Source organism: Salvelinus alpinus, chromosome 18, assembly GCF_045679555.1.
Source record: "Salvelinus alpinus chromosome 18, SLU_Salpinus.1, whole genome shotgun sequence".
NCBI classification, from domain to species: domain Eukaryota; kingdom Metazoa; phylum Chordata; class Actinopteri; order Salmoniformes; family Salmonidae; genus Salvelinus; species Salvelinus alpinus.
Window position 1 is genome coordinate 6,605,731 of NC_092103.1, and position 16,983 is coordinate 6,622,713.

Here is a 16,983-nt window from a genome sequence, read left to right on the forward strand (position 1 = left end):
GTCTGTCCTATATCAAGAAAACATATGAAAGCTCAGGAAATATTTTCATTTTTTGGACACATATTTAACCCCTTTTTTTGTTGGCACAAAACTACTTCCATAATTAAAAAAAAACGGTAACAGGTTACTTTCAGACGAGTCCCGTGATGTAGAGCAAAACGAAAAAAAAACGTTGTGTTCATGAGTTTCCCCTTTCCATAGTGGGGTTTGTAGCCCAAACAGTTCGGACGCTACAGACGTGTACAAAACATAAAATAGATATATGTATTTTAGATTAGATCTGATGACTCATGTATCCATTTGTTACATTGCTGGCGTATGGGCTTCCTGACTACCAAGCTCTTATGTGATGATGCCAGGCATTTGTTCACAAACACCACATACATTACATAAATAACTCTTGATTTATTCTAGCCTCAGAAGCCCAGGCTTGACTCCCATTTTGAGCTGAGCATTGCAATAATGAGTAATGACCACTAATGGGTGCTCTACACAGTGGAGGTCAGAGACACTGGAAACCACCAGACTTTTCAGTAGGATAATCATACTTTGGTGGTTAGTTTAATGCAACAACAGAGCATGTTGGCCAGTAATTCACTGCACACACTGTTTCATTTGTTTGAAATGCAGAGGAAAGAGAGCATTTTAATTGTGATCCTTATGATTATGCACAGAAGAAAAATGCCCTTCCAAGCTAATGGCTTATGTTATTTAACACCATGGTAGAACAATAGATCAATTGGGGACAACCGAAGAAAGACATATATATATCTGAGGTAAGACACATCAATAAGGAAAAGATCCTCACAGGGTGGAGATACTGGGAAATCATTGTCTGTTTCCTTGTGTAACAAAGCATACTGTCACAAATAGCAAACTGTTATCAAGGCACATCACGTGTCAGTTGTTTTACAATGTTATATTATGGGAATTAGAAAGAAGAGCAGAGTTGATGACTGAGTTTGTTTGATGACTGAACGTTTTATTTTGTGGGAAAAATCAAGAGCATTTCCTTGTCTTTAGCACAGCTGTCTTTAAGGCAGTTTGTTTTACAGGAAATTGTACATTGGACTGAAAATGAAACTGTGTGGTCAGCAAATGGTTAGACTCATAATGAGTATCAAACAGCATTAAATCCTCGAGGTACTGTAGATAACTGCATTAATATGAGCAATACTAAAACTGTAGCTGAAATCACTCATTTGCTTTCTGGAGTTTCATGGTGAGCATGGAGGTGAACTGGTTTTTCAATAACATCCCCCAACATGGGACATCTCTGTATAAACATGTCATTATCTCTGTATTATACATAGTAAAGGTACAGCATATACAGCAAGTAAATGTGGTATAAGCAGTGGCGACCCGTCATTCAGGGCAGGAGGGGGCAGAGCCACCTGTTAAGACACCTGTTAAGCAAAAAAAAAATATTATTTTGGCACAAATTTATGTCACATAGAGTTAATAAAGCAGCTTACAAACGTGGTCTGTTTCTTGAGTAAGGCAGCTCCAAAATGCAAGTGTTTCAGCCTAGCTCAGTGCTTTCTGTGGTGGAGGGACAGCCAGACGAATATACAGAGCGTAGGCATTGGTAATGTTCTCTAGTTGCGCCGTGATTGGCTCAGCGTTCTGTCACTCCTGGGGACACTACGTCGCTGCAGAATCTACAGGGAGTGCTAGGCAGTTCTAGCCCCCTTGGGTGCTGCCATAGATTTACATTAGAAGTGCCCATCCAAGAAGGCCCAAGGTCATTGGCCACAGATAAAATTATGTCAAATCATGTTATAGCTTTGATTGAACTGATGTTACGTTCAAAATCTTAGCTAGTTGCTAGACAAGCAGTTATCATCATGAATCACTTCGACAATCTACTGGCAAATCCTTTTCAATCCTTGTCATATGAAGATAAATTACAGATAAAAGGTATCGGTGCTAAACGGCCATTGGACATAAACATTATACAACAAGTCGGAAATCGCAAATTCAACAATGAGTGCTTGGGAAGGATCAGTGGCTAACTGCAAGCGTTGCAAAGCAATCCCTATTTTGCTTCCCCTGCCTGCTATTTGGTGGAGAGGGTGTGTGGTCCAAGTCTGGGTTTAAGGATTTAAAACATCTGTCTGAAATTGTGTCTTTTCCAAGCTTAAAAGGATAAACATTCACTCGCAACACCATGGGTGCAACACCATGGGTGCCAGAAAAGGTTGAATACATTGTCCATGCTGTCAATCCAGCATGACTTCTGCCGCTTTCAAAACAAATGGAAACTCGGAACTGGGAAATCTCAGATTTCAGTGAGTTCAAGACAACTGGAAACTTAGAAATAAACATGCTCAGATTGGGGAAATACGTTTTGAACGGTCATCCAACTCAGAATTCCAAGCCGGGAACTAAAGTTCCGACCTGAAGATCACTGACGTCATGATTCAACCTTGTTTTTTTCAGTGTTCCCAGTTGTCTTGAAAGCACCTTAGACGACAAACTTTTCCCACAAGAAGGAACACCGTGCCACCTTCCTGTTCAAGTGAGCACAGCACAACAATGGTCCAAAAACATCTTGTATGCTGCTGCATAAATGAGCTCATGTGCTTTTCTTCATGAGGAGGGGATACTATATAATGTTTTTCGGTCTGTAAACGCTGTTGCCAGTGACTGGCTCTTCCCATTCAAATATTTGTTTTCAACAAAAAGTTCATGTATTTCCAGTATATATTGCAAGGGTCGTTTTGTTTGCGCTGTCTGTGTGTCAGTATATTGTCTATGATTGTATTTTCCTTCCTTTTTAGACCACATAGGCCAAATAAAATACTTAAAATGGTAGGATAACTGCATCTCTCTCACTATCTGAATTTCTGTCGGTGTCCATTTTGAAAGTGCTGACCGAATAGGCCTACCTCGTTGCAGCTCGTTTGCTTGCACTTAGAATTAAGTGTTAATGATAAGAACAGACATTATGAATTTACTGAACATAAATGTAATAATGTTTGTGTATGGTTCAAAATTCAAAACTCATGTTGGAGTTTGTTACTATTAAAGGACAATGAGGTTCTTATCGACTTACACAAATCCACAAGGAGTGAGTAGACACCACATTTGTTTAAGAAAGTCAGCCGTATCAGCTATGTTTTTAAAAAGTCAGTAAAGGAGGCTGAATGAACTGTATCGCTGCCAGACGAGGCTCCACTGATAGCCAGGTGTAGCGGTGGTAAGGATTCACTCCATGGTGCTGAAAAGAAAGCTCTGCTGTTGGGACAACTTTATGTAGGCCCTAACAGTTTGTGGGCACCGTTTGTCACTGTTATAGTGAAATTAATGTATTGTTTAGTGTTGTGTATTGTTGTGGCTTTGCTGGTGTGCATTTAAAAAAATTGTGGCATTTGCCCCACCAAGATTTACATGCTAAAATCGCCACTGTGTATAACCACATTATCAGTGGTTTGATGTTATCAAAACAATTCTGAAATGTTAATATAAAAACATAAAACATGTTCTTGAGGTATCAGTAAATGTAACACGATTAAAACTTTATCTGACAGAGTCAATGTGAGTGTATGTGTGTGTGCATGAGTCTTTTGTGTCCTCAGTCCTTTGCACACAGTTTACAGTCTCAGTCTCAGTGAGGAGCTACAGCACAGTCCTGACAAGCTCCTTCTCTATTACCTCCTGGAACAGGTCATCTGTGTGACCCTCTGACAGTTTATTACCAGGGCCAGTTGAAGCTGCTAGACAATAAAAGGGTCCAGTTCCCATCTCTGCTGAGCCTGGAGGGTGTTAGTGCTCGGGGTGCTGGGATCCCTGGGCCTCCCTGTGAGCAGAAAGATAAAGCAGGGTATATAGTTTACAATAGTATATATTCTGTTCCATTCCATGTTGCAAGAGATATTTTGCTGTACCTACTACGGTTATTACTTACTAAGCAGTAACTGCATTTGTCACTGTCTAGTATTTACTGTCAAAGGCAGTTTGGGACTTTCCTCTTTCTAACTCATTTTAACACGCAGTCTTAAAATACTATGCAATACCGTAAAGATTTAACCAAAAGACTGATAGGGGACTATTCTAAATATAAGGAATGACTAGGCCTATATTGAGAAACCACCCACATGACTTTACAACATGTAAAATCCCCCTGACACAAAAGGAGAAATCGTGTGTTTTCACGCGTCGCAGTTCGGATAGGTTAAGAACGTGCACACATGTTCTCGCACGCTAAGTCATTGTCACAAGATCACGAGTCGAAAAAACACCGTCTCATTGATTATTCTGCTCTCAACGGCATCTCTGCACCTTTAGAGTTTACCGTCATCTCGTCTCGATCTCAGCAAACCAACAAACAGGGGAAACTCTTTGTAGTAGACAGAGACGTGTGCAAATCAAGTAAGAACAGCAGAAAAGTTACCTCTCCATCTGCGATAGCCAAAGATGGCAGCAGCAATGACCATGGCCACTGTCAGTGACGTGCCCAATGCAATAGAAAGGGTGTTACATTGACTATGAATTGCTGGTAGGTCTATTTCATCTGCGAAGAAAAAGATTGAGAGGCAAACGATGTTATTTTGCATCGTCAACTATATAATGCACAACAAGAAGTTGCAAATGTTCTCGGTCAGAAGTGCAAAACAAAAACAAGAATTTTGGAAATAACCTGATATTACACCAGATAGGCCGGTGGGAACAGAACTTCCCTAAATCTTAACCGACAGTGACCACCAGTAGTTCAGATGTGTGAAATGGATGAAATTTGGTTTTCACGGAAAGGTGGATGCTCTTTATCTCCACTATCTCCATAACCATCTTTAAAGCCTTTTTCCTCCCATGTTGACGTAGACCTCCTACAACATGTGTTTTGCTGAATGGAAGTTGTAAATATTACGCTTTGACGCCATGATCATTGAGGAATGCACCCGTTTATAGCACCTTTTAAATCAACAACACATCTACACTCAACGTTTAAAAAAAATGGTGTAGGCCTCACCATAACCTCCTAGTTTCCATTACCTTGTGCAGTCAGTACAACGTCACAGAGTCTCATTTCTAGGGTATCGGTGTCAAGCCAAGAGGTGGGAAAATAAAAACAGGGGTAACACATTTTGAAGGGTACCTACATAAGGACTTCCCCAGACATTTAGAAGCAGTGCATAAGCGGCTTATTAATCTGTTATGTACGAGTTATGAATGTGTTATGAAGTCCTGATTGAGGTACCCTTCAAATAAAGTGTTATCAAACATGATCAAATTCACTTCATACCTGGGATGTCAAACCTGGCTGATGGACCCTTTGGAACTTTCCCTTCCTCCACCAAGGCACAGGTGTAGTTGTTTTTGTCAGAGGATTTCACTGTTATCTTGCTGGCGACTTGGAAAAGCTGGTCTGGAGTTCTAACAGTGGTGTCATTGGACTTTATGTTCCTAAGACTCCTGTCTTTCCAGGTCATAGTGGCCAGAGGATAGCCCTCAGATTCACAGACCAGCTCTACCTCATCTCCCCTACGTCTCTTCATGCTTTTAACAATAGTTTTATAGGAGGCTAAAAGATAGATAAAAACTTTACTATGTAACAACATGATAATATAAAGTGTAATTACAGCATTACTACATAGTTTTACGAGCAACTAAAAGTGTTACCACAATTATTTTAAAGTTTATTAAAGTTTATTACTCAATACTGAAAGACTGGAAATTAGAATGAGCCTAGAGTAATGTTCTGTTACACTGACAGATTCATGACTGACCTTTAACAGTCAAAGTTGTCTGTTTGTAATCAGCTCCCGCCATTTCCACGAGGCATTGGTAGGTCCCAGAGTCATTGATCCTCAGCATGGACACCTCTAGCTTGGCCCACCCATTGGTCATCTCCTCCGTCACCAATCGTACCCTGCCACGGTACTGGGGATTCTGGGAAGTGAGGTCTTCCTGTCTGTTCTCCAGCCTGTACACCTCCACAACTGGAGGAGGCCAGATGCGATGCCATATCACTGACAAGTTTGGGCCCTGGCCCCCAGGTTGGAACCTGCAACCCATGGTGACTACACCGCGGAACTCTGCCACGTGGAAAGGACTGTCCACCTCCACTGTGAACAAGGCTGTGTGGAAAGAGAGAACAAAAGATGTGTGTGTGTGTGTGTGGGGGGGGGGGGTTCTATGAACTAAACACACAAAACTTTTAAATGTGGCCCTGAGTCTATATTGTATTGTATTGCATTGAGTACTTAAAAACATCAATAACATACCTGCAAGAGTGGGCCATAAGACTACTTGTAAAACCAAAAGAAAGGCCTGCTCCATTCTAACTAGAGAAGAACGAAAACATTTGAAATGTTGCAACCACATCCTTTTGTAAGTGGAATTATGAGTCAGTCTATGTAAATAGAACACACCAAAACCACTGTACAGATGTAGGACCTTAATTGGAGCCAGTTTGTTACAGCAGGAAAATAATCCTGCAGCAACAGGAAAATGCTCACCAACAAGAGTGATCAAATGAAGATCCTACATCTTTATAAGGCTGGTCTGAGCTTGTCAGCAACGGGTGACCCAAAGGAAAAAGAATATGTGCCTACAGTGCATTCGAAAAGTATTCAGACCCCTTGACTTTTCCACATTTTGTTACGTTACAGCTTTATTCTAAAATGGATTAAATCGTTTTTTTCCCTCATCAATCTATACACAATACCCCATAATGACAAACATCCCCACAGCATGATGTGCCAACGCCATGCTTTACTGTAGGGATGGTACCAGGTTCCTTCCAGACGTGACGCTTGGCATTGATTTCATCAGACCAGAGAATCTTGTTTCTCATGGTCTGAGAGTCCTTTAGGTGCCTTTTGGCAAACTCCAAGTGGGCTGTCATGTGCCTTCCGTCTGGCCACTCTACCATAAAGGCCTGATTGGTGGAGTGCTGCAGAGATGGCTGTCTATCTGGAAGGTTCTCCCATCTCCACAGAGGAACTCTGGAGCTCTGTCAGAGTGACCATCGGGTCCTTGGTCACCTCCCTGACCAAGGCCCTTCTCCCCCGATTTGCTCAGTTTGTCAGGGCAGCCAACTCTACGAAGAGTCTTGATGGTTCCAAACTTCGTCCATTTAAGGATGATGGAGGCCACTGTGTTCTTGGGAACCTTCAATGCTGCAGACATTTTTTGGTAACCTTCCCCAGATCTATGCCTCGACATGATCCTGTCTCGGAGCTCTACGGACAATTCCTTCAACCTCATGGCTTGGGTTTTTGCTCTTACATGCACTGTCAACTTTGGGACCTTATATAGACTGGTGTGTGCCTTTCCAAATCATGTCCAATCAATTGAAATATCCACAGGTGGACTACAATCAAGTTGTAGAAACATTTCAAGGATGATCAATGGAAACAGGATACACCTGAGCTCAATTTCGAGTCTCATAGCAAAGGATCTGAATACTTAAGTAAATAAGGTATTTCTGTTTTTTATTTTTTAACATTTCTAAAAACCTGTTTTCACTTTGTCATTATGGGGTATTGTGCGTAGATTGATGTGAAACATGTGTATTTAATCAATTTTAGAATAAGGCTATAACGTAACAAAATGTGTGAAAAGGCAAGGGGTCTGAATACTTTCTGAATGCACTGTATTTATTAATCTCTTGTTATGTTGCAAACATTTCATGCACAGTCATCATTCGAACTTGACATACAACCTCATGATTAGACCATACTGGTATGAGTCAGCATGCCCGCACACACGCACACACACACACTGGTCAAGAATAGTGGATGTAAACAAAAGGAACACATCAGGCTCAGTACAGCTTAGTGAATTGCATAAATTCAACTTTTAAATCAATACAATAAACCCACGTTCAAAAATCTGTTGGACAAATAACATTCTAATTGTTATTTGTCCAATGATTTATTCTGCCTTTTGCTTGAACATATAATAAAACAATTGATCAAAAAAAGATTATATATACTGTATATATATAATCTGGATAAGAGATATTGTCACGTTCCTGACCTGTTTTCTGTTTAGTTTTGTGTGTTAGTTGGTCAGGACGTGAGTTTGGGTGGGCATTCTATGTTGTCTGTTTCTATGTTGGTTTAGGGTTGCCTGGTATGGCTCTCAATTGGAGGCAGGTGTTTGGCGTTCCTCTAATTGAGAGTCATATTTAGGTAGGCTGTTCACAAGGTTTGTTGGTGGGTGGTTGTCTCCTGTGTCTGTGTCGATGTTTGCACCATACGGGACTGTTTACGGTTTGTTCATTTAATGTAGTCTGTTCCTGTTCATTTCGTTCTTCACGTTGTATGTAAGTTCGTTGTTCAGGTCTGTCTACTTTCGTTTTGTTATTTTGTATCATTTTCAAGTATAGTTCGTTTTCGTGTTTGTTCGTTTTGTTTATTTAAAATAAAATTCATCATGTATTCACAACCCGCTGCGCCTTGGTTCGATCACTACTCCTCCTCTTCTTATGAAGAGAGAGAGGAACGCCGTTACAGAACCACCCACCAATCCAGAGCCAAGCAGCGTAATTTGGAGCAACGGGCAAGTATACAGGACTTGTGGAGTTGGGAGCAAATATTTAACGGAGAAGGACCATGGGCTAAAGTAAATCACCGTCCATGGGAACGGCTGGAGGCAGCTCGGAGAGCGGAGGAAAATAGAGAGAGGAACCGGCGTTATGAGGGGACGCGTCTTGCACGGAAGCCCGAAAAGCCCGTGAGTAACTCCCAAAAATTTCTTGGGGGGGGGCTAAGGGGTAGTGGGCGAAGGGCAGGTAGGAGACCTGCGCCCACTTCCCAGGCTAACCGTGGAGAGCGGGAGTACGGGCAGACACCGTGTTACGCAGTAGAGCGCACGGTGTCTCCTGTACGTGTGCATAGCCCGGTGCGGGTTATTCCACCTCCCCGCACTGGTAGGGCTAGATTGGGCATTGAGCCAGGTGTCATGAGGCCGGCTCAACGCGTCTGGTCTCCAGTGCGTCTCCTCGGGCCAGCATACATGGCACCTGCCTTACGCATGGTTTCCCCGGTTCGCCTACATAGCCCGGTGCGGGTTATTCCACCTCCCCGCACTGGTCGGGCGACCGGGAGCATTCAACCAGGTAAGGTTGGGCAGGCTCAATGCTCAAGAGAGCCAGTACGCCTGCACGGTCCGGTATTTCCGGCGCCACCTCCCCGCCCCAGCCTAGTACCTACAGTGCCTACACTACGCACTAGGCTACCAGTGCGTTTCCAGAGCCCTGTTCCTCCTCCACGCACTCTCCCTATAGTGCGTGTATCCAGTTCGGTGCCTCCAGTTCCGGCCCCACGCACTAAGCCACCTGTGCGTCTCCTAAGTCCTGTACACACTGTCACTTCTCCCCGTACTAGTCCTGAGGTGCGTGCCCTCAGCCCGGTGCCACCAGTGCCGGTACCACGCACCAGGTATAGAGTACGCTTTGAGAGTCCAGTGTGCCCTGTCCCTGCTTCCCGCACTAGTATGAAGGTGCGTGTCCTTAGCCCGGTGCCTCCAGTTCCGGCACCACGCACCAGGTCTACAGTGCGCCTTATCCGGCCAGAGCCATCCGTCTACCCAGCGCCATCTGAGCCATCCGTCTCCTCAGCGCCATCTGAGCCATCCGTCTCCCCAGCGCCATCTGAGCCATCCGTCTCCCCAGCGCCATCTGAGCCATCCGTCTCCCCAGCGCCGTCTGAGCCGCCCGTCTGCAATGAGCCTGCAAAGCCGCCCGTCTGCCATGAGCCTGCAAAGCCGCCCGTCTGCCATGAGCCTACAGAGCCGTCCGCCAGACAGGAGCCGCTAGAGCCGCCCGCCAGACAGGAGCCGCTAGAGCCGTCCGTCAGACAGGGTCTGCCAGAGCCGCCAACCAGACAGGATCTGCCAGAGCCGCCAACCAGACAGGATCTGCCAGAGCCGCCAGCCAGACAGGATCTGCCAGAGCCGCCAGCCAGACAGGATCTGCCAGAGCCGCCAGCCAGACAGGATCTGCCAGAGCCGCCAGCGAGCCATGAGCAGCCAGAGCCGTCAGCGAGCCATGAGCAGCCAGAGCCGTCAGCGAGCCATGAGCAGCCAGAGCCGTCAGCGAGCCATGAGCGGCCAGAGCCGTCAGCCTGCCATGAGCAGCCAGAGCCGTCAGAGAGCCATGAGCAGCCAGAGCCGTCAGAGAGCCATGAGCAGCCAGAGCCGTCAGAGAGCCATGAGCAGCCAGAGCCGTCAGAGAGCCATGAGCAGCCAGAGCCGTCAGAGAGCCATGAGCAGCCAGAGCCGTCAGCCAGCCATGAGCGTCCAGAGCCGTCAGCCAGCCATGAGCGTCCAGAGCCGTCAGCCTGCCATGAGCGTCCAGAGCCGTCAGCCTGCCATGAGCGTCCAGAGCCGTCAGCCTGCCATGAGCGTCCAGAGCCGTCAGCCTGCCATGAGCGTCCAGAGCCGTCAGCCTGCCATGAGCGTCCAGAGCCGTCAGTCAGCCATGAGCTGTCCCTCAGCCAGAAGCGGCTAGTAATTCAGAACTGCCCCTCAGTCCAGAGCTGTCTCTCTGTCCGGAGCTGCCCTTCAGTCCGGAGTTGCCCCTCTGTCCTGAGCTACCTTGTCCCAGAGCTGTCCTTGATTCTGGTGTTGCCCCTAAATTTAGGTGGGGTTATTTGGAGGGTGGTCATTGTGGGGAGGATACGGAAGCGGGGATTGATTATGGTGGGGTGGGAACCACGCCCGGAGCCTAAGCCACCACCGTGGTCAGATGCCCACCCAGACCCTCCCCTGGACTTTTTGGTGATGCGTTCGGAGTACGCATCTTGAGGGGGGGGTTATGTCACGTTCCTGACCTGTTTTCTGTTTAGTTTTGTGTGTTAGTTGGTCAGGACGTGAGTTTGGGTGGGCATTCTATGTTGTCTGTTTCTATGTTGGTTTAGGGTTGCCTGGTATGGCTCTCAATTGGAGGCAGGTGTTTGGCGTTCCTCTAATTGAGAGTCATATTTAGGTAGGCTGTTCACAAGGTTTGTTGGTGGGTGGTTGTGTCTGTGTCGATGTTTGCACCATACGGGACTGTTTACGGTTTGTTCATTTAATGTAGTCTGTTCCTGTTCATTTCGTTCTTCACGTTGTATGTAAGTTCGTTGTTCAGGTCTGTCTACTTTCGTTTTGTTATTTTGTATCATTTTCAAGTATAGTTCGTTTTCGTGTTTGTTCGTTTTGTTTATTTAAAATAAAATTCATCATGTATTCACAACCCGCTGCGCCTTGGTTCGATCACTACTCCTCCTCTTCTTATGAAGAGAGAGAGGAACGCCGTTACAGATATAGTCCATTTGAGGACTATATCACAGCACAATAATATACCATGGAAAATATATATGTAGAAAAACATGAAAAAGATTTGTGCCGAGCAGAGGGAATATTGAAACATAACAATAGCATTTCTGTATTTAACCTGAGAATAGTAGATTTGGGAAAAAAGTAAAAGTCAACAAAAAAAATGACGGATTTAAAAAAAGATACTAGACCATTATTACCCTACTTGCATACACATAAAGATAACTTTAGAAGCATCTCATGAGTCTGCATAATCTACCACCACGTTTGAAAATAAAAGCATTTAAGCCAAATATGTTGACACATAAACGAAATGAAGTTCAGCACTCACTAAATGCAGTAGATGCAGTCTTCTACCTTAATAGAAGTATTTCTTGTTCCTTCCTTCCTTCTTTCATAATCATATCACAGTTGTGACATATATTGTTTTGTAGCGCAGTATTTATATTCCTATCTACTTCCCATACTGTAATTCTCCTCCCCCCCAAACCATGCAGTTTCCTGGTAGTGACTGTGCATGTGAAATCTGGACACAAAGTTGGTGAGTAGCCTAGTAGTAACTATGATCAAATTCCTTATTTCCTTTACAAGGAAGAATTCTGAATTTACAGTGAAGGGGCAAGCCCAGCAGTGTACTATGAATAGCCTGAACAGGCAGTGAGCCAAACGGACCTATTACAAAGGAAAAGCCTGCCCAGACAATTTAGTTGTTTATTGCCAAAGTTACTAATTAACCTAAACTACAATAACCGTACCAACCCTCCCTTTACAAATAAATCCAAATTGTATGAGACTGGAGATACATTTTCCTTCATATAAAACAGTAACGTCTCAGCTCACTGGTCACCATAGCAGCACCCATCTCACTGGTCACCACCAAAGCCAATTCCTCATTTGGCCACTTTTCCTTCCAGTTCTCTGCTGCCAATGACTGGAACAAACTGCAAAAATCACTGAAGCTGGAGACCCATATCTCTCTCACTAGCTTTAAGCACCAGCTCACAGATCACTCCACCTGTACATAGCCCATCTGTAAACAGCCCATCCAACTACCTCATCCCCATACTGTATTTATTTATCTTGCCCCTTTGCATCCCAGTATCTCAACTTGCACATTAATCTTCTGCACATCTCCCATTCCAGTGTCTAATTGCTATATTGTAATTACTTCGCCACCATGGCCTATTTATTGCCTTACCTCCCTTATCTTACCTCATTTGCATTCACTGTATATAGATTTTTTATTTTTTCTACTGTATGTTTGTTTATTCCATGTGTAACTCTGTGTTGTTGTATGTGTCGAACTGCTGTGCTTTATCTTGGCCAGGTCGCAGTTCTAAATGAGAACTTGTTACCTGCCTACCTGGTTAAATAAAGGCGAATTAAAAAATATATATAAATAAATAAAACGTCATCATGAATACAATATAATCTTCACTAGTGGGCGCCATTTCCTCAACCAAAGCTATCTGACTATCCCTATGAACCTTCCTCTATAGGAGGAGGGCCCGTTCTTATTATAACTCAGGTGGGCCGTATCTGCTTTAGTTTTTAGATGATCGATCTCTGTCAAGGGAGGAGCTGTTATTTATATATTGTGTATATTTATTTGAAAACATTTATGTTTGTTGGCATTGTCAATTCTTGCACTTTTTCAAAATACTGTATGTGGCTGGACAGGCAAACGCCGCTGAGTATTTACCTGTAAACCAATCAAAACCCGTTTACTATCCCCGGTACTATCAAAGACAGTACAGTAAGAAGATAGACAGAAACGTCGTTGACAGAAAAACTTTTAATAGTTGCTTCTCGTTGTGTTGTTGTCCTCCGGTGGCTAGCTAGCCAGCTAACTAAAATTGTCCCTTTCCTAAATTAGCCATGTATAGGACAAGTAGTGTAAATCTAATACAGTCATCAAGGCGTGACACACTCATTTCATTCATACTGCCAAATATGAAATGACACATTATCCCTATCAATAGTAGGATGAATGCAGTGCAGCCTGCCTCAGACTGTCTGGATGTTCATTTTCTAGCTCACAAGCTACATTGATGATTTATTTGATAACTTCTTGTCTTTCACCTTTGTCTTACATGATCTATTTAGCTCTCCTGTGTCCTGCTCCCAGAGATCAACCAAGTGCTATTCACCAAGCATGGGCTGATTCACTCACCTGTGAGGAGAACCATCCTACTGCAGTTTGAACTAGCCCTGCAGTCACTATTTAGGCGTTAGGACCACATATGCATTTGCCTGTTGTCTTTTCTTTGTGGATTTTGTCTTACACAGTCTGGTGCATTTTAGAGTTGAAAAACAACCACTACAGATACACGTGCTTGTTTGAGCATCTCAAAGACTAAATTCTATGTAGAATCAGTTTAACAGATGACATAAGAGATTATTTTACTATTGTAACATGCAGTGGGGAGAATTCCATTCTCCTTTTCAGGAGCCCAGAGTTCTCATCTCTGGACCACACAAGCTTTAGATTGCATTATGCTAAGGCCCTTGTCTCTCTCTACATCAGTTAGCTACATTGGTGACTAGGGTGGGATCCTTTCAATATGCCTATGGGACCTGGGCACACAGAGAGAAGGGGGAATACTGAAGCATGCGTTGATGACAGTTCTACAGTCTCCATCAGATGCCCAGGCTTTTGGCATAAATGGTAAAGCTCTCATTTCTCGACTGCAATATTGTAGGGCGGCAGGTAGCCTAGTGGTTAGAGTGTGGGGCCAGTAACCCGAAAGGTTGCTAGATCGAATCCCCGAGCTGACAAAGTAAAACATCTGTTGTTCTGCCCCTGAACAAGGCAGTTAACCCACTATTCCTAAGCTGTCATTGTAAATCAGAATTTGTTCTTTACTGACTTGCCTAGTTAAATAAGGCTTAAATAAAATAGTAAGATTGTGCCATCCATGTGTAACAGATGTATAATGTACTCTCCATGCGTTGTGTTTTCACAAAATAAATAACTTCGGCCAGTAGTCCCAGTTGAGCATCATTTATTTCTGCTGTTGTTAAATTGGAAACAGCACGTTAGTTGTGCAGGGCTTAACAGTGTTGATGGCTGTCGATGGCAAAATCCCTTGCATCACATTTTCATACTGGCCCAACAAAATACAAAAATACAATACAAAATATAACATGTGTAAATACCTGTTGTTAAATTGGAAACAGCACGTTAGTTGTGCAGGGCTTAACAGTGTTGATGGCTGTCGATGGCAAAATCTGTAGCATGAAGACAACTGTGTTAGCCGTGGCTTATGTGACCATGACATCGGTGTATGCTAGCTAACACAATTATTTATAGCAATCATATGCCAAAGCACATCCCAGAAAGCCCTTCAATCCCTAACAGGTACCATATACCCACACATGTATAAAATCAGTAACGTACAGCAAACTTGTACACATTGTAAAATAGAAAATAGAAAACAGTATTCAGAACGTGACCTACCCCTTGCATCACATTTTCATACTGGGAAGACCTGACGTTCGCGATCTCCCCCTATCTGCAAGCGGGGCCAATCACAACACCCCTTATTGTCATCAGAGTTGAACTAACCAATAAGAATGCTTGAACATCAAATACACATTTCTTTAGAGGCAAGTGGAAACATAACCAACCCTGTTACATTCTCCCCTGCTGAATTACACTTGCATACTACAAAGAAACTAAATGAGGTATGCAATACCTTGCAATATATATGTCACCAAATATTCCAGTGCAAAGACTATTCTCTAAAGAGAATTAGGGGAATTCAAAGACCCCGTAGGAAAACATGCCTGTTACATGTTCAGTACACTCAGTGACAATAAGAACCTCAGACAGAAAAACCTTGGCCTACATGACCCCTGACCCATTACCTCTATAGGGTCTCTTGAAAGTTAAAAGTTAAAAAAAATAAAATGTGGCTACAGACTTGGATTCTAATCCTACACCCACACAGGTACTCTAATGAATTCTGTATGAAAAACCCTCTGTGTCTGCATAGTCTCAATGAGTCTCACTGGGCGTTTCCTAACTCGACCAGCCCCTGACCTGACAGTCCTAACAGAGTTATCATTACGTTTAACCTGTTCAACTACAACCACCATTGGTGGGTCACTGTCCACAGTCGATGGGTAGTCAAGGTCAAAGGTTCTGTGACTGTTGCTGGAGCTTGTGCCACCAGTGGCATCTTCAGAATGCCTTTCTTCCTCAGAGGGTTCGGACATTTCTTCTCCAAAGGTTACCTCTGACATGCTTGTGCCACCAGTGGCACCCTCAGAATGTGGTGAGTTCTGAGGGTCCCTCGCCAGTGGCCCATCTTCCAGCACATCTAGGGTCTCTTTTTCAGAGGGCTCCGACTGTGTTTCCTCCGAGGTCTGTTCTGATACCCACACACTAGTCCTCTCACCGATGTCCATTTCTGGTATATCATTCATGGATGAGTCCTCCATCTCCTCACTCGGATCCTCACGGTCTCCCGTATTAGGTGTCTCTAAGGCAGTGTCAGGGAGAGGCAAAAAGTTTACAGGCATTATCAGATTACGGTGGACCGTTTTCTCCTGGCCAGTCGACATGTTCTGTATCTTAAAGATGTGGATGTCACTATTCTTCTCCGTAACAATATAGAGGTTGTTCTCCCAGCGATCCGCCAGCTTCCTCTTTCCACGTTCACCCTTATTCGCCAGCAGCACCCGATCACCGACCTCCACTGGAGCTCCTCTGATCTTCCTGTTGTAGAGGCCCGCATGCCTCTTCAGCTGTTTGGTTGCCGACAACTGTACAGTCTCCATGGCCTCCCTCAGGTCTCTCGTCAGGGACTTAACGTACTCATCATAGTCTACAACATTTGAGTCTTGTAGCACCGTACCAAACATCATGTCGACAGGCAGACGTGGGGTTCTCCCAAACATCAACTGGAAAGGGGCGTGGCCCGTGGTTTCATGGACTGTACAGTTGTAGGCGAAGGTCAACGACTTCAGCTTCTGGGGCCACCTGTGCTTCGCTCTCGTAGGTAAAGCCCTGATCATGTTTCCCAGCGTTCTATTGAACCTTTCGACTCCCCCGTTCCCCATCGGATGGTAGGGAGTTGTGTGCGACTTCTGGACTCCTGCAGCACTCAACAACTCAGCAATCAATTTACTTTCAAAGTTGGCCCCTTGGTCGGAGTGGATACGACGAGGAAAACCATACACACAGAAGATGTTGTTCCACAGCTGAAGGGCCACTGCTTTAGCTGATTGGTTCGGACACAAGAAGGCATGGGCCATCTTAGTAAAATGATCAGTGACGACCAGAACATCCAAGGACTTGTTGTTGGAGTCTTCAGCAGACCAGAAGTCCACACACACCAACTCGAGGGGCTCAGTCGTGATGATGTTCCCCAGTGGAGCTCTGGCCTCTGGCTCGGGGGCCTTACTGAACACACACCTCTTGCAGGTCTTGACATACTCTCTCACATCCGACTCCAGACCATGCCAGAAGAACCTCTGTCTCGTCAAGTACAACGTCCGCTGTTGCCCCTGATGACCGGCTTCATCGTGGACACCCTTCAAAACTGTCGCTCTCATTGAGGTGGGTACTACATACTGGTACGTCTTCCTCTTTGACAGCAAACTTTTGGTAACGCGATATAGTACACCCATTTTCAGAGTGAGCTTCTCCCAGGTCTTCAGAATCCGCAGAGCCTCGATTGGTTCATGGCCACGTTCCCTCCTAGA

At 44.4% G+C, this 16,983-nt stretch overlaps 1 protein-coding gene across 9 annotated transcripts; it reads right to left on the minus strand.

Annotated features, from left to right (window-relative positions):
• Positions 1–961: 961 nt before the first annotated feature.
• Positions 962–11,744, minus strand: LOC139543605 (programmed cell death 1 ligand 1-like). 9 transcript variants are annotated; one of them, XR_011668738.1, is made up of 7 exons: positions 11,629–11,663; positions 6,228–6,283; positions 5,730–6,080; positions 5,246–5,524; positions 4,397–4,516; positions 3,658–3,802; positions 962–1,406 (listed from the first exon to the last, which is right to left on the minus strand). XR_011668738.1 is itself a non-coding variant. In XM_071349861.1 (7 exons), exons 2-6 carry the CDS (start codon positions 6,280–6,282, stop codon positions 3,720–3,722), a joined length of 888 nt encoding a protein of 295 aa, XP_071205962.1. In that variant the 5' UTR covers positions 6,283–6,287; positions 11,603–11,724; the 3' UTR covers positions 962–1,406; positions 3,702–3,719. The 9 variants fall into 9 exon arrangements, 8 of the variants coding, with proteins under 8 accessions (XP_071205962.1, XP_071205963.1, XP_071205964.1 ...); XM_071349861.1 differs by having other exon boundaries at positions 3,702–3,802; positions 6,228–6,287; positions 11,603–11,724; XM_071349862.1 differs by having other exon boundaries at positions 3,702–3,802; positions 11,603–11,691.
• Between the last annotated feature and the right edge of the window lie 5,239 nt (positions 11,745–16,983).